Below are 23757 nucleotides of genomic sequence, written 5' to 3'. Positions count from 1 at the left end.
CTATTTAGTAATTTTGCGAGGGAGAGCAATTTTATGGTACGTCTCATACCTTATCATAGTTAGAAAGGATGATTTATGCGGCCTGTGCCATGAATTACAAATTCTAATCAAAAATCGTATGTAAATTATTGTTGATAATGATGTTTGGAAAATGATCGAGAGGAATATTCTCTGGCGAAGTAACTAGTAAGATAATATCTGACACAGCAATAAATCAAGTCTCGTATTCTGCAAGAGGACTCAGATAAAACCATTTGGAGCCACGTCTGAAACACCTCAGGCAATTCTTGCGTCGAATTTCTGTCCCTAGTTGTACAATTTTATTTATGCTGGATGGAATATTTCTGCTACTCTGTTTGCCCTTTAAATTAAGCCCATCTTATCAACTCCCAAAGAAACTTTTCACGACCGGCCCTGCACAATTTAAATTAGAAAACACGTGTCAGCAATTAATAAATCTCAATTAACATTTAACGAATAATAGCCGGACATAAAAAGAAAGTTGATCCATGAACGCCACGTAGGCAAAACATTACGGAAATATGCCTGATAGAGGATAGAAGCATGAAAATTGACCAGTTAGTATATAGCACGTTTAAACGATAATCGTAATTAATGTCCTGATTAAAACCGACTAATATTAACGTCATATATCCACTTTCAATTCAATATACCGACATTAAACATTCCCTTGTGTTTCGCTGCATTATGTCCTACTGTAGACTCCTGACATTGTGAAATAATGTCTTTAGCAAAACAATCGCTTTGGATTCTCAGATGTAACAAAGAGCATTAGTAACTCAATGCTTGCGCATGACACTTATTACTCAGTAATAGTAATTTTTACTTAGGAAGTTCTTTAATTAACCTGGACAGAATTTTATCAGGTTTCTATACTATTTCCAGAGCGGTCAAGGTATGTTTTCATGGAAACCTTTTAAAAGCATAAATTTAAAACCATTTTTCTGGCTTTATCGGGAATTTTATGTGGCCTTTTAAAGATATGCGCACGGTTCGTTCTTTATCGAGTCAGAGACGTATTTTAAATTTTGAAAGTACGTTTCTTTGTAATTTTGTCAATTCCGATAAATTTTATTGTGGCCTCATAAAATATAAATCAACCTATCTAGGATTTGGTCGAATACATTCTTGCGAATATTACATGAAAACTGCTTATTCACCGGGGTTAGTGTATTCGGCTATATATTCGAGAGCTAGCAAAACAACTCCCTTTCTTAGACCTTTTTACTGCGGAAGGTGCTTTGTATTTAAAACCCGAAATATTTCATACGACTTGTTTACATTAGTTCAAAAAACAAAGCCGATGTTTTTGTCTACTCTAAAAACACTTTGATTTATCATTTAAATAAATAGAGACAAAATACAAACAAAACCCTTTATTAAATGGCAGTTAATTTTTTATGCACCTTTCTGCACAAAAATCACTAAAAAACTAATTTAAAACGAGAACAGCTTTATTAAAAAGTAATCGCACGATAGGGTTTCTATTGAATTTCAATTAAAGTCGAATAAGTTCATAGCTATAAAGCTTGTTTTCGCAAATTATTTACGTCCAAACTTTTTAAAAAATCGCAACCCTTCCCATTTGTTTCATGAATTATGCAGCTTTTCCAATTCTTACTACTCACTGGAGAGTAAACAATTTGAACTCGATTATTTATGTATGAGCCTTACCAAAAGGCAAATCAGGAGCAATTAAATGTTTTTGATGAATAAATATTCACCTATTAGTAAAACTTTTGAAATATTAGCAAGATATAATGAAAACGCTTCATGTCCTCACATCGTGACATCATTTTTTTCTAAAACATTTCAACGAACAAATACTAAATGTGGCCCAAAAATCGACGAAAACTTTGTCTATAAGGTGTTAGACAGTTGGATCTAAACGATAAAATGAATAGAACTCGAAAAAGTTGTTAGAACAAAATCCTTGTCGACAGATAATTAATTGCAGGCACACGTTCGGGAAAAACAAGTATCCGGGAAAGTAAAAAGTAGAAATAGATAAAACAAAAACTTTCCTGTTTCCCTTTGCCAGCATCAATTTTAAATTGGCTTAAGGAAAAACACTAATTGCCCTACTGCGATAATATTTTGCCTATTTACTAGCAGCATTTTAATTCGACAGTTTTTGGCTGACTAAGCCATATTTATGGGAGTTCCTGAGGGTAATTACCCATCTAGACATTAATTTATAACCATGGAGTTAACTTTAAACTAAAAAGACATAAAAAATGTGATGTTTTCTCCAAACATCCCAACCTAAAATTATCTGGTTTTTTTCTCATCTCCCTGGGCTAAATGAGAAATGATCAGTAAGTAAATGCAAAACACATACAAGGCTACAAACTTTCTTGAACATAAAAAATTATCATAATTCCCTTGAAACAGCTTCATAATATACACAGGGTGATTCACAACTCACCTATAAAATTTGAAGGGGTTGATGTGTCATGAAAAACTAAGTCGATTTTGTAAGAAAAATGTTTGAAAAATCCTTATAATTTCCGTGGAAAAAATTGTTAAAGTTTAACCATTGTATAACTGGATGACTGTAATATTTACGTTTTTCTGCAGAATCCTTTTTAGGTTCATTAACCTTACGTATAATTTATAGTTAAGTCTCCCACGTGTCAATGGTTGGAAGTTGAAGACATGGGTAATCCGACTTAAGGGTAACAATTTATGATGCCAAAATTGCTTACACATGTAAGTTCGCTTCTTTTATTTCGGATGAAACAAAAGTACCCTTAAGTTAGATCACCCATGTCTTCAGCTCCCAACCATTGACACGTGGGAGACCCAACTGTAAATTATATGTAAGATTGATGAACCTAAAAGGGATTCTGCAGAAAAACGGGAATATTACAGTGGTCCAATTATACAATAGCTAAACTTTAACAATTTTTTTCGAAAATTTTTTAAAGATTAAGATTTTCCAAAACTTTTTCTTTCAAAATCTACTTAGTTTTTCATGACAAACCTATCCCTAAAATTTTATTGATAAGTTGTGAATCATCCTGTACAGAGTGTCCCATTTGTTTCTAGCCGGACTTCAACATTCGATAGAAAAACTCGATTCAGGAACAAAATTTCATATAAACATAGGTCCGAAAGTGCTTGCTTTTCGAGATACAAAGTGTAAAAAATGTAAAAAAAAATCGTTTTTTTGCTATCACGTCTTCATCTTTGGAATTACTTCAATTAAAATTGGTAACATGATATCAACTAATGAGCTGCTTTATTAGGTGGTAATGATATGTTTTACGTGCAACCAGTGGTGGCGTTGTAGGGTTGCACAACCATGAATTAAGATAGAAAAGTTAGAAATAAAATTGCGTATTTTTTCTAAACCATCAATTCGGCTTTTTCAAAAAAGATCTTTTGATTCTTCTTCGTATCTCTCCCTGTTACAGAAAAAAATTGATATTTTAGTTAACAAATATAGCCATATGACAAAACTAATTTATTGATAAAAAAATACTTAAAACAGTTATTAGATATTAGATACTTAAAGTAAGTGTTCAAAATAAGAACCATTTTGCTTAACACACAATTCACACTTTCGTCTGACGGATTTCCTACCACCAATCAGGTGGCACACTAGTATTTCTGCACACACGTTTGTAATTCGCAGGATAAGTTCGTTTCTGGTCTTTTCTTTCAAGTATCTAATGTAATGTGATAAAATATTTAGTGCTATTGTAATAAAACTAATAAATTAGTTTTGTCATATGGTTGTATTTGTTAACTAAAGTACCAATTTCTTCTGTAACAGAAGGAGATACGAAGAAGAATCAAAAGACCTTTTTTGAAGAGGTTGAACTGATGATTTAGAAACAAATACGCAATTTTACTTTAAGCAGTCCCGCCTAACTTTTCTGTCTTAATTCATGGTGGTGCAACCTCACGACGCCACCACTGATTGCACGTAAAACGTATTATTACCACCTAATAAAGCAGTTCATTTATTGATATTATGTTACCAATTTTAATTGAAATAATTTCAAAGATGAAGACGTGATAGCAAAAAAAACGATTTTTTTTTTACATTTTTAACACTTTGTATCTCGAAAAATAAGCACTTTCGGACCTATGTTTATATGAAGTTTTTTTGCTGAATCAAGTTTTTCTATCGAATGTTAAGAAAACATTCTGAAAGGAACAACTGGGACACCCTGTATGTTACGAAACTAATGGAAGAACCAACGTCTGTTAAATCTATTTCCAGTCATGAAGAAATTTGAGTAACTTTCTAAGTATACTTAGGCACTTAAAAGAATTATTGATTCCTTAAAACTATTTAAAGTTGATACATGATACTAAAGAGCTATAGTATGAAATTGGTGTTTATACAAATTTAAATGGTATTTATGTAAAGGTGCTCGCTTGAAGCACTACCGGCATTTCAGCACTGCTTTGCGTGTTTAATTAATGGGCCGCAGATTTCGAATTCATTCTGTAACTGTTATTTTTGATGCATTTAGGGCTGATGCTATTTTACCTTCAAGATCGTTGTTTTAAAAGCTTCCTTTACGTACCGTTGTTCAACGCTTTTTCTATTAACGCCAAGGACAATGTTTTTTATCACGTTAACGTTATTTGAAGAACTGCAAGGGAATGTTTTATAATTTCAATGGAGTTGACCAACACGTTGGTTGAAGTGTTTGTCTGTAACAGAAAGAAGCTAAAAGTCAATATCTCACGTTGGCATGTTCCTATCCTGGCAGTGACCTGTTCATTTCCTGCTATATACATAAACGTGAGGTCACAGAATATAGCCAAGCCAGAAATTTACATTTAAACAATATAGTGGGTATCATTCGCATAATGAACACAATTTAAAAAGTTCCGACGCTTGTTTACACCAGCACCGTTGAAAAAGTAAATTAACTTGTCATTTTCCGTTTTCTTAAATGAGATTTTTTGATGTCGCGGTCGCACCTAAAATGGCGTCGCAATTATAAATTTCTCGTTGCTCATGAAGCATTAATTTACTCGGAGCAGGTTTAGTAGCCGCGAGCTACGAATTCTCCTGATAAAATCTAAAACAGGTTAGTTGAAATCGTGAATAAGTTTAAAAGTGCCTGATGGGGCGTTGTAGCGTTTGCAGCGGGACTAACCGGTGATAATGGCTTCCATCAGAGAGGATTTGTCTCGGCCGGTCTGTTCCATCTAAATCCCGACGATATAACAATAAATCTTTCGCACTATCTGTATCTCGAGCTCCAACTTTAGCTTCCCACTTGTCACTCGCTGCTCCTCGCGAACGAACAATCGTTTTCGCATCTTTTAACTTTTCAGATAAGTAAGATTCATCGTCTTTAGACGCCTGCCCTACCTATTATTTTAGCCAATTCTGCCGAATATTGCGCTATTTTCTGCAAATTATTTTCAAAGAACAAAGATTCTTGCAAAGTCAGTTGAATTTCAACACCAAAACGGATTAAATAGAAATTTTAAAAATAATCGCAAAGGATATAACGGTCAATTTCATGATGATAGTCCTTGCACCTACGCATTCTCGCGAGAATCATCTCAAGAACTGTATCACGAAAATCTAATGTCTACATGTAAAATATTATAGTCACATTTGTAACGACTAGTAATGTTGAGGACCCTGAGTTAATTGCACCTCAAAGAGAGAACTATCACATAGTTGTTCTTAATACTCGTGATAGTTCCACAACTGTTGTGACAATACTCTCAACAATCTACTTAAACGAGATAATGGGGTAGCGCCGACGCAACAGTGTGATAGGACAGTGTGGTCGACTATCGTGTCGTTTATACGGCGATATTTTGTGTGATAAGTGTTATCACCACACTGTCGACGTAGCGCTTCTGCAACCAACTCGCATTTTTGAACAACTCTTCTTTATTTTTTTTTTATACGGACCTGGTAAAACTTTTGAGTGCTGTAAGACAACTTTTTATTAAAAAAATCATAATTCACATTTTGTTACGTACATATTGTTTGTATTCAACTTCTTTATATCCATTTGTTAAAACACAAAGTAAAAAATCAGTGTCCAATACCATATCAAAAACCGAAATTTTCTAGCTTCAATTCTGAATTCAAAAGTCCAGTTGCAGCATATTTTTGCTGTATTTTATGCTAAGGAAACTTTGGAAGAAGAGTAGAAACTAGCCAAACAGTACTGATATTGCTTTTATGTGAACTGTAATAGAAAGTGGAAAAAGAAGGAAATATTAAAGAGGAAATAGGAAGTGAGGAATGGATCATATTGAGGCTGCGTATCGGAATCCTGGGGAATGCTATACAACCAGAAATTCTTGAGGTTTAATTTATGCATATTTGTCTGTTTCCTGGTAAGTTAAATTAGAATTTTATCAGAAAATATTGGAGCTCCCAAATTTTTATACTGTTACTTAAACATTGTATTTCTACATTAAAAGCTTTCAGGAGAGCCTAAAAAAAGGGAGTCGAACACTTCTGCTAGTTTATATCTCAACGAAACACCGCTATTGAATGGACTCTCCAATAGATTAAGGCAGGAATTTTGAATTTCGATCTTTAAATCCTAACAAAACATTTCTGAAACGAAAATTTTGAGAATTTTTAAATAATCTTTGAAATATTTCAAATATAGCTATCTTTTTTAGATTAACCTTCTTATTTGCATTTCTCGCACTGTTTTCAATATTTTAGAAAAGAGGAAATAAATCACCAGAATTGTTAAGAAAAAGTAAAGAGTATAATATAGTCATTTCCATTTTGAAACTGCTTAAAAATAAAGAGTAGAAGAGTACAGACCAAATGTTCTCCCCCTATCTTTTTTTCAGAGAAATTTTCAAATTGGATTAAGGCTAATTTGGAAATAAATCGTTTAAAAACCATGTAAAAATAGGATATCCCTTTTGATTCTTAAAAAACAACCTTCAAAATTAGTTACTGATAGTGGAAATGTAAGGGGCATAGTTTCGTCCCTAAGCTGTGTAAAATCAGATGAGTAAGGATTTTAAAACTGTTGAAAAACAAATTAAGAGCTGTAAAATCTATTCGACATCCCCTTTTCCTTACTTATGAATTACTAAGACGAGTAACATATTAAAACCTTCAATTTTAACTTTCCTAAGGTTAATTTCGAAAAATACAATAAGCCACGAATATTCTGTAAAACATGTATACGACATTAATTAAAATTAGCGGCAAAGTTAAACTGCACATTCAAAAGGGCGACAAAGTGACAAACAGCGGGGCTGATATAATTAACCCCAAAATATATTTTGAAAGTCCAAAAACTAGTTGGCGCCGTTTGAGCTTTATGGAACTTTAAAATTTATCCCTTTGCCTGATTTATAAACGGCGCTAAGCTATTTGTACCACTTTGTAATGGCCACTACCACTGTACAGAATTTAAGTGATAAATTTCCGACTGATAAATGGCATTAGCAGTAGTAGCAAAGCGATTTTTTGAAAACATACTTATTTGCATTTGGCTGAAGCGAGGGTGTTTGCAATTATGAAAATTAACTGAAGACAAAGGAAAAAATACCATAAATAACTGTATTGATAAGACTATCGTTCTTCAATGGATGAAATATGTTGTCTTTAATTAAATTGTGTATCCCTATACAAGGACGCATATTTCCACACCGTTTGATAGTAATACAACTGCCCTAAACAGGGCCGGATACACATACTTAAGCCCCCGTAACTTCTCTTTGAAAATTTTCAATACTGGGTCAGCTATCACCTTAAATAAAGAAATCTAATAATCAAGTTCTAATAATACGGTTTTGGCAGTTATGTCCCTTCCTAAGAGAGTTGTCTTTGCTAAAAATTCATCCTGAAACCGGTCCATCAGGGGAGTTAAGGGGAATATTAAACGTCGGGGCTTTACTGTGTCCTTTGGCTGGGGTACCAGATGCGGTGCATAAAAATGATTCATAGGGAAGAAGCTGATTTCGACTAATCCCGGTGATTCCCCTTCGCAAATCACATAAAGAATGTCGGGTAAGTTATTGTTCTACTACTGAATGCCAGATCCAATATGGGCGTAAACCACGTTTGAGCACAATAGGCAGGATTTGGAAAGTCCGTTTGGTGGTACCCCTCGTATTCTTCTAATTAGAAAAATATGTTAATTTTAGAAATATTTATCTTCCATTCCTCACCCTTGGAATGCAGTGGCATAAAGGCAATTTACATTTTTACGCAAAGACAAAAGAGACACAATTTATAGTAAAATAAAATTTGAGATAAAGGCAGTAGCTTTAGCACTGAAATATGAGCAGACTAAACTCACCTAGCTTACATATTGTAAAAATCTGTGTTAATTATTTCTACTTTTGCATTTTATCTTGAAAGTTTCGTTCTTTCTGACCGTTTTTATTTAGGGGATCTGAGTGTTTTCACAAATTTATTGCGGCTACAGCGAAACACTAAAGGGAATATTAAGTAAACTAATTTTAAAAGTCAAATAATAAATATACATTTCTTTCTGTACACGAGGAGGTACGTCTCTGTTCTAGGCCTTTATCTTAAGCAATTTGTGAGTTAAATGTGGGAGCAATAAATTGTTTCACTTAATTTTGCTGAGATTTCATTGCAATTACCGCATTTTTCTATTGCACTCGTCCACCGTATTTTTTTGATGAACATATTCAAATTTAAAGAAAAACAAAACCAAAAATTTGCTCTTTCAACCATGAACTCATAAACAAGAATAGTCAGGTCAGTTCAGGCCAACTGGGAATCAGCATTAATATTCTGCATGTATGAGGCTCTTCATGGAATTTGGAGACAATTAGAACGGCTAAGCTAAATTTCTAAATTGACAATAACCATGAAACTCTAAGGAAGAAAATTAAATATATTTGAGAAAATCTTGGATATGTGGTATCTATTGGTAAAGATTCTGTATGGTGAATTGCCCGCATTTAATTAAGTTTCTTTGGCGAACACTTTTTCTAGTTGTTTTACGAGGATCCAAAATGTATAAAATTCCCTGAACCTAAATCCACAATTTAGGATGGGAAATTTAATTAGTTTAAAGTTATCACGATCAGATGACTTTATTGGTAAAATTTTGAAAAAGATTCGGGTCAGTTCAGCTCGATGGTTATACTTAATTGCCTGGCTCCTTTTTAATTGGGTTTCAATACACTTATTCCAGCGAAAGTATGTATAATTAGAAGGATTAAAACAAAGGATATTAGGTTGAATATATTGGAAACTTAAATGGACGGGAACATAAACTCAAACAGAAAACTAAATGCTGCCGCTCGCCATGATGTATACTTTAGCCGCTCAGTGTGTATATCCAAAACATAGCTAAATTTCTTCAGTGTATCTCCAGAATTAATTAACTTACTAAAATATTTACCGATAATTAAACTCTCAATTAAGTTCATTGGGTCTGCGCTCTAAATAGATAAATACTAACTCCCTTCTAATTTATTCATTAATATTTCGTTGCTAAGTTAATCTGCTATAATATTCTAATAAGAGTAGGTGGTTTGTTATTTGTGGGTTTGATATTTAACGCAGGCATTTGTGTTAACGTAAATTGATATGATTAAAAAAAAAGAAGAGTGAAGAGACATCGTATACACCGATTTCGTTTTACAAAAACAAACTGTGCCTCCCCCATCTGACAATGTGTTGAAACCGAACAGATGTAACAAAGCGTCTATTTATTTGTAAACTCTCCCAATTTTGTCTCTTTTCCGAGTGTTTGCCTTTTGTTTAGCTTACTATTAGCCCGAAAGTTACGGAAGGAGAATCACCAATAAATTTTAACCTCTCATGTTAAAGGATATTTCATTTTTTGCATACTTTTGTCTCTATTGTACAAATACGAGGTGCTATCTCCGATGGTATGAAATCCAATCGGTGGCAAGACGACCCAGAATAGTAGGAGCATGGAAGAAAAAATCCCCTTAAACGACATCGGGAGGAGAAATTTACATAAACAAAAACAAAGGGAAAACAAACGTAGGTTTATTTTAGACTTTAGGTAGGGCTGAAACCAGTCGGAAATTTTCATTTTCTAGCAAAAATCGCCCAATACGATACATCGTGACGATAAGAATAAATAACGCTCCCTTTTCGGCGAAAAGGCCTTTTATCTGGGCTCAGTTTAAGGCTACGGTTTCATCCATTTACTATGTTAATCCTCTAATGTTCATGGACACTGTCACTTAATGCCCTCTAATACCGCTCTTTCTTCTTTAAATTAATGGCCATCTAATCATCCTTTACAGCCAAGCTTCCATTTGTTTTACACATTGTTAAGTTGCCGTATTTCTAAGATTTTCTCTTCTACGTTGACTTTGAAACTTTGCTTTAACGAGTTTCATCATTGCTAACAACATGGTATTACTGGCAAAACTATGGGATTTCTTATATGATGTTATATGAACCGGTCTTTTAATCCTATGAACATGATTCAAATCTTTAATTTTAGAAAATAATCGAAGTCTGTAAAAATATTTCTCAAGTAACTTTTTAAATGAAATACGTCTATGAATATGAAATATATATGTATATATACATACAGCCTTGCCTAAAATTATTTGCCACCTCTCTCAATTCTTAGAAATTTAATTTTTTTAACTCTAAGCAATTATTTTGAATTTTGTTATTAATCGGCGTGATCACCTGAATAACATAAACAAAGTATCCCATCATAAACGCTCAAGAACAAGTCGCGACACGGTTACAGCAACAAATTTGAATTTTACTTTCAAGGTAGTAGGTATTCACTTTACTTGGTCACTCGTACTGTGTACATCGATTAATAATTATTAGCTCATAGTGGTTTATTCTCAAGAAAACTCTTATTTTATTACAAAAACTCCAAAAACGAGAAAATTAGATTTAGTAAAACGTATAACAATTAAGTTACTTTTTGAGGAAGATAAAAATAAAACACAAATCGCAAAAATAGTCAAGTGTTCTCTCAGTACAGTCCGATATACATTAAAACGATATAAAAAAACAAAAAGTCATAAAAATTTAAAATGAAGTGGAAGAAAACGCACTACAAGCGCAAGAGAAGATCGCCAGTTGGTAGGCACTTCTTTACAAAATCGGAGACACATCTTCTGATTTGGCTGTAAAATTATTCGGAGGCACTGAGAAAAAAGTTTCTGCCAGAACAGTCAGGAGACGGCTTCAACATGTCGGGCTCAGAGGTTGGAAAGCAAGTGAGAAACGGTGGCTGTCAGAAAATAATTTAAAAAAAAACGTTTACAATGGTGTATTCAACATAAAAATTTCACTGAAGAGGATTGGTCAAATATCATGTGGTCGAACAAGTGTGACTTCGAGATGTATTTATTTTATGAATAATAAATTTATTTCAAATACATTATAAAAATAGAGGAACAAGTAAAATTCCTATTAGTCGTCCTTTAAATATTCAATGATTTTTGTAATAATTTAAGGTTTTTGATACCGCGAGTGCCACGTTTGTTAGATGCAAAATAGGCGAAGAATACAAGCCTGAATGTATCGTATAAACCATAAAATACGGAGGAGTAAGTATAATGGTGTGGCATACGGAGTGGGCGAAATCGTTGTGTGTGAGAGTCGAATTGATTAAAAAAAATATATTCAAGTACTTGAAACGGCACTAGAACCGTCTTTTAATAAAATACCAATATGGATGGCGTTCGTTTTCAGCAAGACAACGCGCCATCTTATAAATCGCGAACGACAATGAAGTGGTTTTCAGATAATGGGGTTGAGGTCATAGATTGGCCTCCTCAGTCACCGGACCTCAACCCCACTGAACATCTTTGGTTGATACTGAAGCGCAAAACTAAAGAACACTCTATTACATCAAAAGAATCACTAAAAAATGTTTTGATTCAAGAGTGGCATAACTTTACTCTACAAGAATGCCGATGTTTAGTGTCGAGTTTACTCAAAAGAATCACCGCTGTTATTAAAGCTGAAAGTTTTTCTACTAAATATTAATGTTTAATATTTTATTTTAATAAATATTCCTATTTTTATCAACTGGTATTTTCCTTTCATCTTGAATATAAAACAATTTAAAATTATTGAGGTTTTACATAAGTGACAAATACTTTTTGCCAAGGCTGTATACATATGTGTGGTTTGGACTAGCCATTCATGTTGTTTTGAAGTTTCACCTTCACTAGTGTATTTCCCTCAAAAAGTTCCTTCAGAAATATTTTTACAGATTTGGTTCATTTAAAATAAAAACACGAAGATGTTTTTTTTGAAGACGCTCCATTTTGGTTTTCTCAAAATTTCTGGAAAGCCTGAACAGTAAGAGTTGACTTTGTCCTCTAACTGTTCAGGTTCTCGATCTCGTCTCTCATTACAAACGAAAATGTCTAGAACTTTCCCCATTTGACAGATTTTGTAGCTCCTATAGTTTCCGAGATTCCAATACGTGGAATACCAATCTGGGATGGATTGTAGGTATATGTTTTTCTAGGAGAATTAACTTTATGGAGTCAATCAATGGAGCTTACTGAACTTTAAAGAGTAGATTTCAAAGTACTATCTTCCTAAATAATATGTTGTCTTGGCAGAAAAGATTTCGTGAAAGAAGAAGTAATATATAATAATAAGTAATATGTATGTAATGTATGTATGTAAGAATAAATAATAACGTAGTGATACTGGTTCACATCCCTAACGTTATAGTTTTTGGTAATAATAACCTAAACCGCTTTTTTATTCTTAAAACAAAAATGTTCCTGCATGTTTCCACAAAAAACAAAAGTGGTATATTAAATACATTCCAAAGAAGCAATGATATAAAAATGTCAACATCCCATCTGGTTTTCCTTAGGGCAAAAATATAATACTTACATAAAGGCAAAAAATAACAATTAGAATTTCCCCACATAGAAAACCCCGAAGAAAACCTTTTGATCAAAGGGAATTTTTCTGGGAAGCTAAGATAACTGCGGCACAAACATTGTGATTTAATAAACAAAGGGATCGTTAGAAATTTTTAAAAGGTCGGAAAGAAATGTTCATAAGGCGGAAAGAAGTGCTCGTAAGGGCCGCCAGGAGGAGCGTGACAATCAGAGGAAATCGTGACATTATAAATATGTCCCCACAAAAAAGAAACGAAACCCAATTACCACTTTAAGGCTGTCTGTCATCTGTGGTTAGATTCGCCTCCCTCAACAAGAGCGTACGATGCCGTTAAATTTGACAGTGAATTTGTGTCCTATATGGGGGTGAAATATTTAGTTCGGATTCATTGCTCCTGTCGATAGCGACAGAGGGCTTTCTTGTCTAGGGGATGGTCATTGTTAAGGTTCAGTGCCACCAATCGTTTTTTTTTTTACTTCGCTGCTGAATCTAATTATACTGAAAGTATATATATATTGAATGACCTAGATAGGGATTACGTGCATAGTGAAAAATTTTTTCTACCTATAAAGAGATTGCGAAACAAGAAACTAAACACAGCAGGTGCGTCACTATCTTCCTTAGAATGGGGTAGATAATAAATCACGTCACACTACACCACTGACATGTAAGGGAAAAACATGGTAAAGCGCTCGGCAACCCCCTAATCAGCGTATGGCAGGGTGCAAGCTATTACATTATTGCTAAATAATGCCTGTTTAGCCGAAATTAGGGTGACGATGAATGGCACAAGTGGCTTTTACTTACGGAGACACATTGAAAAATTATTGCCTTCGCTAGATGGGACGTAAAATCAAATTTTCCTTTAAATGGAATTGTATTCTCCAAGATATTAATTCTGCTAATGGCCTCGTTTCTCTTTTATGTACACGACAATAGCTTGAATATTTAGCAGCGGTTGAAGAGCATTTTCTATTTAATAATTAAAACATTTTAAAGTTTTAATCACACTCAACGCAATTTAAAAAATAATATTTAATATGTGAGCTAGTACTACTTTCTTTATCATTTATCCAGAGAATTCAATATTTCCTTGAGTTAGTAGATCAACATATAGAGTGTCCAATATAAAAATGCTCTCTATTCTACACAGGGTTGGCAACTTTAGTGTAGTTTCTTTATAGCTCACTTCCCACCAGGAAAAAGGGTCGTAAAGATAAAATCGAGGGGAGGAGTGGAGATCGTGGCTAGATGGCGATAAAAGTTGTTGGAAGCCAAATCTTTTTTTTTTGTCAAAAATTTAATTTCAGATTATAACTTTTTGCTTTATATTGCAAATCTAATTAGATAATCACATGCGAGTGACAGGAAGAGGTGATTGTGGCTTGGGGGTCAGCTCCTAAAGAATCACTTAATTAAATGCATTCTAAATGTTTAGAGCGCATTATTATTATTATTATTTTTAATGAACGCCATTTAGAATCTTATTATTACATATTATACTTATACTGGTGAAATATCTAGACCTGTTAAAAATAGAGAATTTTGTAGGTCAAATATTTACCAGCATGAGACTATGAAGAAGTTACACTAAAGTTGCCAAATCTGTACAATCTGTACACGTCTACGAAATTAGTCACCTATATTGATATTAAAAATGTACCTCTGAGCTAAAGAGGACATTTAATACCTAAACTACAGCGAGGTGTACGCTAACCAGACTATTAGACTGATTAATTTGCTTTTGGAGACATATTTTGCTTTTGCAGTTTACCATCCCTATATCATTTCCTTTCGCTAATCAGGCTTATTAGTCTGAAATAGGAATGCTGTAATAATTGAGGGGTTACAAACACAGCTGTTGTTTAACTGACTGGGAACGTGAGGTAAATCCTTCATTATCTGGGAAACTTTTCTATATATTGAGACATTACCGTTGGGGAAGTTTCTCTAATGAAATTGGCGGCGGCATTAGGAAGTTTTTTTGGGTCTGTAAATTAAACAAAAAGAAGATCAATTTAAAAAATAGGATCAAGGTAATTAGGAATCAGGTTACGTTGCTCCAGGTAAATTTTATCTTTAAGTTGGAAAAGTAAATAATTTTGAATGCGTGCGTTGGGCCCTCATCAAGAAGTTTCCCTGATTGGTCGTACGTGTTTTTGGCGAAGGTCAAAAATTCGAACAATTTCATTGAATTTGGCGGAAGTCGGCGGGAGCCTAATGCCCAGAGTTTTAACAAGTCGACAAGCGTTCAAACGGGATCAACGAGTAGAATGGCAAGTGAGACAGCCGAGCCCAGCCTAGGTGAACTTATCGGGAGAACTTTTCACATCGCAATTTTCCAGATCGCTGTTGGTATTATCTTTTATCCAGATGCGGATTTGCTACCTCCGTAATAATATATTGTCGATAGACTCGGGAAAAACTTTTAAATGAAAACGGGCAAAATCGTTAACTCAGTTGCTTATCTTCTCAGAATGACAAAGAGAAACTCACCGCCAACGACCTAATCCTTCCTAAAACGAAAATGAATTTCATCGGTCATAAATAGACAAGACAACTCCGACTTAGTGTTACGAGTTCGGCCCTGTTATATCCGTTTTACGGTTCATTGTAGACAATATTTCCAGCTTTTCCACATCAGGTGCTCGGAAAGATCCCTCAGGTGCCCCTCAACCGTCTCCACCTCATCATTTTATCAAATCACATTTTTGCCCCGCAAACTTATGAATTTTACAACTGTTTAATTTTTCTAGCTCCTGCTTTCAGGATTTTAATAGTCTTTCCGTGATCCCAATAAAACATTCACCCCCTTAAGACTTTCAGCAGAATATTATCGTCCACGGATTTATATCCTCCCTTAGCTCACATCAGTCTTTAATTACATACCTATGTTGATTTCTTAGAGTTATATTACCCAAGTTCCAATGCATTTAAAAAGTTATGTGATTGGGGAGACACATAGGATCCTCAAGATTAAAGAAAGTTCTAAGCCTCTCGCCTTCTTTGTCGAAACTTGATTTTCGCAAACTAAACTCTTTCTAATTTTGGATTGGTTGAATTGGAGAATTAGGGACGTAAATTAACGTATCTTCGACCCGAAACATTATTCCATTTTACTTAAAAATTACCCAAGCTCTAAGGTTGGGTAAATCTCTTCAATGGCTGCTGCTGGAACTGCAATTTTTTTGCATAAATTTATCAGATATCTTCTGCAATTTTTTCTGTTAATTCCTTTTTACAAAGACATTTTTTTTAACTTAAAATTAATTGCCAAATATGTTTTTTCCGTGAAGTATATATTTTTATATTTCTAATGGATTTCGTTATCTTCATGTTAAGAGTTGAAGTTGAAACCCTGTTCATGTCCGAGGTGATTAGATTTGAACTATTTTGACGGATAAACCCTGTTTCCTGATTAGAAAAGTGAAAAGAACTTATGTGTTGGTTTTTGATGATGAAAGGTCGATTTTTGAGAAATATTAAGTGGCGAAAACTCCAACGGTGTGTTTCGAAAACGTGCATTTTTTTCAATTGTCGGTAAATGTTATTAAAACATCTTCAAAATAATTTTTAAAATTTTTCAGTCAGAGTTTAATATTCTAAATTTAATTTTAGGAAAAGCAAAATTTCCAGAATTATTGAGAGAAATTATAACTTTATAAATGGGGCACTCTATATATTAATAGTTTACTACAGAACGCTTTGGACAAAGTTTGGCATAGGTGGATTTGAATTAATAGAATGGAAATAGAATGATTTGGAAGGAAGAAGACTCAACGGAAAGTTAAGCTACATTTCTTTAAGTTGAAGAATTGATTAATTTCAAGATGTTACAAGTTAAAATACCTTTGTAGATTGAAATTTAGAAGGAACTGTTGAATTTCTTAGATTAGAGACTAGAGAAGAAACGAATTAGAAAGACTGACCCATGGTTTAACATTTTATTTGAATACAAGAATTTATTCAGACAAAGTTGGAATTAAATGAGCTTTAAGACTAAAAAAGTAGCATATTTCAGATTTTAACAGGATCTAGATAAAAAATGATAAGTATAAGAAGTGTTGGTTGAATAGTTGCAACAGGGACGAATCTGTCGAATAATTGTCTAGGAAAGTTAAAAAGTATATAAGAAAAAGGGAAGAGAAGTTGATGAAGAATATCAATAGTTGTTTAAATATACATAGTTTTAAAAGCGAATTAACCACTTGGTGTCAGAATAGGAGATGAGAATAAGGAAGAGTGAGATTGCTAATTTTTAAATATTAACAGACAAGAGGGTTGATAAATTTAACACTTATTTAACTAAGAGAAAACTGAGAAAATTAGTTTTTTTTCCTTTAGATTTTAAAACGAATTTGTGGAACAAGGTATGGGAAAACACTTTGTTTTTTTATTGATTTATAATTTTCATTAAGAATCATAAAATAATTCCTCCTCAAGTACATGTACGAATATACATATCAAGAATATATTCGCCTGCTTATTTTAAAAAAGAAATTCACTTTTAGAGCCAAAAAAAGAGAAGTGATAGTTGCAGGTGATTGGACTATTCCCGGTGTTCAGGCATGGCATTTGGTATTCAAATTTCAATTTACAACGTTACTTTTTACGTGAGACAGAAGAGAAAATAGAGGATAAGCCTTTTGTCTTTATTTTATTGAAAAATATTACATTCAGACCAAGCAGAAATAACCGCTTTACAAGTTCCAAATTTATTTCACTCAGCTTCCATTATTCGCTGGGTGTGTATATAAAAAGTCATAATCCAAATATGCCAAAAAGTAATTAATTTTTTTTAATCCGGGTCGGAATTTACTTTTACGTTATAAACCGTAAAAAGTTCTTCCGAATTAAGGGGAAATTAGCTTTCAAAATAATATTTCAGTCAGAATAAACACCTCGCATTCGTTTGTATGATTTCAATTTTTTTTTAATGATGTAAATACTATTTGAACTTTTTCGGAGCGTAATAAGGAACCTCCGAATATACGCAGGTACAACAAATTGAAACTTTTAACACTGCATTAATTCAATGCGCTTAATAACACTATTGTTATCTCTTCCACTGTACAACAATTTAAAAATGCATTAAACATTGCAGAGGCAATTGAAATGGATTTGAATCAGGATCAGCAAGGGAAAACTCGCGGCAAAGCCAATTAAGGGCTAAAATACAAAGTTTGCATGGCTGTCACGTGATAATTCAAATTTAGTTCGGCGAAGCTTAAACAAACGTCAAAATCTAATCAAAAATAGCCGAGCAAAAGTTTTCGCATCGAGGAATAGGCAAATGCCATGAAATCATCCGCAGATATGCTCATTTGTTGCACAGGAAAAAAAAAAGGACCAAAATGCACAATAATTGCAGAAGCAGATTTACGCTCAACTTAAATTTGCTTTCCATTTCCACAAAATTCAATTGCTTTTAGTATTCGGGCTACAGCTCTATGTCCTTGATTACATTAGTTTATGACGTGATGCAGAACACATTTTAATTCGTAGATTTGTTATTTCCTTTGCTCTTTTGTCCTTTATGGCCTCTCTGAAGAGTTGCACCATCATAGGTATGTAGTAGAAATTACTGAAGGTTTCCCCTCTATGTGGAAACTTTTCTCTTGAGAAAATTTATTGTTGCCGAAATATATTCAGTTCCTCTTCCGATCTTTTAAAAGAAATTGAAATTCCCTAAAGGTTGACTATTGTAGATGTTAAGAAGTCAGCCCTCGCAAAAATAACTTCGTCCTAACTCAGGCCTAACTCTTTTAAATCGCCCCGAACAAGGAAATTTTATTTCCTACTTTCGAATCTTTCCTTTAAATAACTTGATATAGCATCTGTATCTTTATGTCTGTCGCGTATCAAGGATACGCGTGTGTACTCTTGGTACGCCAAGTGTAAGTACTGACTGTCTCTGAAATTCTCGTATTTCACGCATTAACTGAACCTAACAACAAATATTATCGATTTGGTCCCTATGCCCCCGGAAAGTTCTATATTTAATATTTGTGTAGCACAAATAACGAGCACAAACATCTGAAATTATATACGAAGAAATCAGCTTAGGCAGCATGTCATTTTACCGCAAACAGAAAAAAATAAAAATTACACTTTTACGTGATGCATGAGAAATCACGTATTCAGTGTTACTTGAAATGGATTACAACATTTGCAAACGTTCCTTGGCAATGCAATAAAAAACTTTTTTGTGGAGATTTGTGTGAAAGTTGGTTCGCCAATCCACCACGAATTATTGATTCTCTAGAATTATTATCGACTATTATTTGTTTTTCAGGAAACATCAATTTTGATGTTAAAGGTTTTATCGGCTCCTAATCAGTCAATCAGACCCTAAAACATCTTTTTCCGAATTTACAAGTTTTTTCTGAAAAAAAAAGAAAAAATCCAAAGCTGGAAACTTATTATTACATTTTCCAACCCTCGATACTACGGAAACTACAGAGCAGTGTAGCTCAGAAACTGTATTAAATAAATCAACTCGTCGAACTCTATTTTGAGAAGTTCGAAAAAGACGTTGAAACTACATTTTCACGATTTTTGAAAAAAGTCTGTCTTCCAAGTGCTGAATACAGGAACATGAGCAAAAACATACAGACAACAGAATGTAAACAGGTCAAGGATATCTTGCCTCATTCAGACACATCCAAGGCATCATGACTGCTAACCAGCAGTCTGCAATACGCCGGGGACAGTGGAAAGTTACGAAGAGAGCCCCTAAGGGACTAATCGCAGGGCTTTGGCCCTCCCGTTTAGCTACTACACTACTACTACCGTTTTCCAGTTTCTAGAGATCATCTGAAGGTTATAAAAATGACATATTTTGATGTTTCTGAAAATTTTCAAAAACAAGAAAGTACTTACTTTTTACCCTTTTTTCGTGTTAACATTCGAAATTCGATAGAAAGTATTCAATAATAGAAAAACAAAAAAAAGGTTTAATCACCATTTTTATAGGATTTTCAATAATACTATTATTTCAGTTTAAGATTGCTGATAAACTCATTAGGGGCTCCATATTAAAGAAAATAAAAACATATTTTCTCTCAAAATCTTAGAATTTTGTGAGGAACTTTGGTCAAAATTGATTTTCATTAACATTTGAATTCTTCTAATTTTGAGTCAAAATATACAATATCAATTGACTCATCGTGATCCGCTCTATAAATCTGCATAAACAGGATTTTTAAGTTTTCTAACTTTCCGGAATCGAAGACCATTTTAATAATTTATTTGGCGATTTTGAAAGTAACTTTAGGAAAAGATTATGGGAACTGCATTTCCAGGGTATGTAGAATTCAATAGGGTTTTTAAGATTCATATAGGATCCAAGCCAATGAATTGCAGTTAAAAACCATTCTTCAAACATATGAAAACTTTCCCAAAAATGTTTAAAACCCCTTTAGTTTTTGAAGTACATGACTTTTGTTCTGTAATTTATTTTGCGACTTAGAAAATGCCTTTGGGAAAACTACTGGAAAATTAAATTCCGAGCCTTCTAGCCACTAGTTGAAAATTCCAGAGTTGATATAGATTTCACAAAAACCAATCTTGATAAATGTAGGATATTTGCTGAAATTTTCCAAACGACAAAAGTCACTGACTATGGTGTTTTTAAAAATTATCTTGACGAAGACTCCGGGAGACCCGGAAATCTGGGTCAAAAGTAGCATCAATTGAATCGTCTTGATGAGCTCCATAATCCTGCATAAACGCAGCTTTGAAAACTCCTTAACTTTCTGAGATACAGAGCGAGTTCATTCATTAATTTATTTTGCGATTTTGAAAGTGAGTTTAGAACTCAGTAAAGCAGAAGTTTATGCAAACTGAATTTATAAGATTTCTAGAGTTCCATAAGTATTCGAATGCTGATATAAGACCCAATCAATTGATTACAGTCAAAACACTAAGAGAGAGACATTTTCTAAAAACTGGCAAGAAGTTTTTTAGTTTCTGAGATGTAAGGAAAATTCAAATTAAATAACTAAATTTCATAGATAACTCGTAAAAAGTTCAATTGACTTACAATTGACCATGGTGTGGAAACTAGTTACTCTTTTGATATTTTGAACTCAATACTTCACCGTCAATACTTTTGGAGCAATGTGTTTCAACGAGTTCTATGAAAAAAAACTTTCATAAACGAAATTTTAAAAACACCTTCACTTTTCGAGATACTGGGCGAGTGTGAATTTATTTTGCGATTTGGAAAATCCAATTAGGATAGAAGCTACATTTATAAAATTTCTAGAAAGCAAGATTCAGATTACTTTACTACAGTAAATAACATTTAAAATGTAGAAATTTTTCAAAAAATATTTAAAGTCTTTTATTTTGCCGAGCGACCTACTTTTCTGACATTTTTTAGTTTTTGATATTTGACTATCGACATCTCCACGATGTATGAAGCAATATCAATAAAAATATACATCTAATGAATCATCTCAGCAAGATCAATAAATCTTCATTGATTCAACTTTGAAAACTCCTTAACTTTCAGATATACAGGGCTACTTTGTAGATTTATTTTGCGATTTTGAAAATATACTTAAAAGAATTTGATGGAAACTATTTGCAAGATTTCTAAAACTCAACAGGGAGATTAAGGTTGATATAAAACGTATTAGATGGAGTGAATAACATTTTTTGAGTTTTAAAATTCTTTCAGTTTCGGAAATATAAAAACTTTTTGTTAATTTATTTTGAGGTGTTGAAAATGCATTTTGGAAAAATACCTGGAAATTACATATCCAAGCTTTCTGGCCACCATTAAGATTTCTAAAGATGCTATCGGACTGAAACAGTCAAAAATTGAAAATTACTGACATTGGTTGATTAACCTACATTTTTCAAACCATGATACTTGCATGAAACTGTATTTATATAGAGTTTCTAGTTCTCAATTAAACTGAAATTCAAAGACTGACTAATCTGCTGATTAATCAAGATTTTTTCTCTAAAAGCTTTTTCATTTTAGCGTGGTTGGAATACATATGTATTTAAGTGAATGTTTGGTGTTTTAGAGGTTGTTTTGTCCGTTTTCTCCATATAAATACGACTATTTTCATAAAAATATTGGCGCTTAAAGGCTTATTAATGAATTATTATTACATCTGTAATGCGCTAAAATTTGAACATGAATTAATAGGTACTCGATGCAAATTATAATAATTTAACAATGCAGTGATAAATTTCTACCTGTGGCCTTAATTACATAATGTTATTATAGTTCTCTGTTATGAAATATTACTGTGGTGTTGTTCTGATTATTAGTGGTCCTGAATCACTGGCAATGTAAAATTTGTACGTGCTCAAAGCTTTTGAGCAGATTATCTCTCTATTATGTGCTCCATTAATTTCAGGTATAAATCGTCCCATTAAGCCGAATTTTTTAAGAAACAACTGTTTTGATTAATCTTTTGACTTTACAATTATTTGTGCAACACTGAATTGCATCATCTCTGTAAATAATTAATACATAATTTTGTATATTTATGCAATATGTTTTCGGAGACGTGCCTCGGCAAAAGTAAACACTGTAACATCAAACAGATGCTGATAACCTATGCAGATAAATTTGACTTAAAATATATTTTAACTTTGTTTGTTTATATTTGGAGAAAGAGAATTGCACCCTGGAAAAAATTGGTCAGCTACGCCAAGTTGACTCATAATGTAGTAATGACCAGAAAGTTTTCCACAACACGCACTTACCGTTAGCAGGAGAGCCTCCCGAAGAAGTGGCAGCACGAACTTTGATGAAGAACAACCCAAAGAGTCCGAAAACAATTGCGTACACTTGTCCTGTCATGTTTACGAAAAATTGGCAAAATCCACAAAAATAAGAGAGCGCGTGTTTTTGGCTCTAAAATTCAAAGAGGCACTAGTCTCTATCCCGATGGCGCGAAGAATACTACGGAGAGCGTTTAATATTTTCCAGATAAAGCGGAGTACATGCGCCTTCTTCTGTCCCCTGCCAATGAAAGGCCGACCGCGTTGTTCATAAACCAATGGGAAAATGAAAAGACGGTACATGGGAGGGCCCCCGATATGTAAGATATGTAATTAACATTGTAAAATACAGGTAAGACTTTAGTATGGCTTACCGAAGTTCACTTCTTTAAACTTTCGTACCGACAAACCTAGTTTACTTTCTTTCAAACAGCTATAGAATCGCGTACTTTATGGTTAACTCTGTCTATAACCTGCTTGCACACTTTTACAAACATCTGCTCGAAATTATAAATGCACAGAATTTTCTTTATTTATAAGGCAAAGCGCAAACTACAAAAACGAAGAGTCCTTAAAAGGAATATAAAAATTAAAAAAACTGCCTTCATAGGGTAGAATATTGTAGGATGGAAAATCATTTGGCAGAATTCTCAGGAGAGAAAACTAATTTAACGCAGGTCAGCTGAATTTCAACTTTGAGTATTTCATGTTTGAACCAACATACAGGAAATATTCTAAGCAACAGAGCAAATCTAGAAACAGAATTTTTCATATTATTTTTCACTATGTCTTCGCCTTTGCGTACAGAAAAAACATTTTCTCCATTTAATTAAAAAAACTGATTACGATTGCTTACATTTGGTAGCGTTCATATGGAAGAATTTTGTAGGATGAAAAATCACTTTGCAGAATTTTCAGGGGAGATAAATAATTTAAAGAGCTTAGCTAGCAAGCAGATTAGCTGAAAGTCAAATTTTAGCACACCATTTTTCAACTAACCTCCAGGAAATATTCTTAACAACGTAGCAAATCTAGAAATAGAATTTTTCGTATTATCATCTGTACCTTCGCCTTTGTGTACAGAAAAAAATATCCTACTCATCTAATTGAACAAACCAATTACGATTTTAAAGGACACGATGATAAAA

The 23757-nt window shown here is 33.3% G+C and overlaps 1 protein-coding gene across 4 annotated transcripts in view; it reads right to left on the bottom strand.

Annotated features, from left to right (window-relative positions):
- Positions 1-22827, bottom strand: part of LOC136417265 (neurotrimin-like) — a 118566-nt gene extending 95739 nt beyond the window's left edge. Inside the window, exon 1 of one of the 4 annotated variants that reach the window (XM_066402880.1) lies at positions 22592-22827. In XM_066402880.1, the coding sequence (XP_066258977.1) occupies positions 22592-22688 (97 nt within the window). In that variant the 5' untranslated portion in view covers positions 22689-22827. The remainder of the gene's footprint in view (positions 1-22591) is intronic. The other 3 variants (XM_066402881.1, XM_066402877.1, XM_066402879.1) reach the window with 3 other exon arrangements.
- Between the last annotated feature and the right edge of the window lie 930 nt (positions 22828-23757).

The sequence above is a fragment of the Euwallacea similis genome, chromosome 27 (assembly GCF_039881205.1).
Source record: "Euwallacea similis isolate ESF13 chromosome 27, ESF131.1, whole genome shotgun sequence".
NCBI lineage: Eukaryota > Metazoa > Arthropoda > Insecta > Coleoptera > Curculionidae > Euwallacea > Euwallacea similis.
This window is presented reverse-complemented; position numbering and strand designations above follow the sequence as displayed.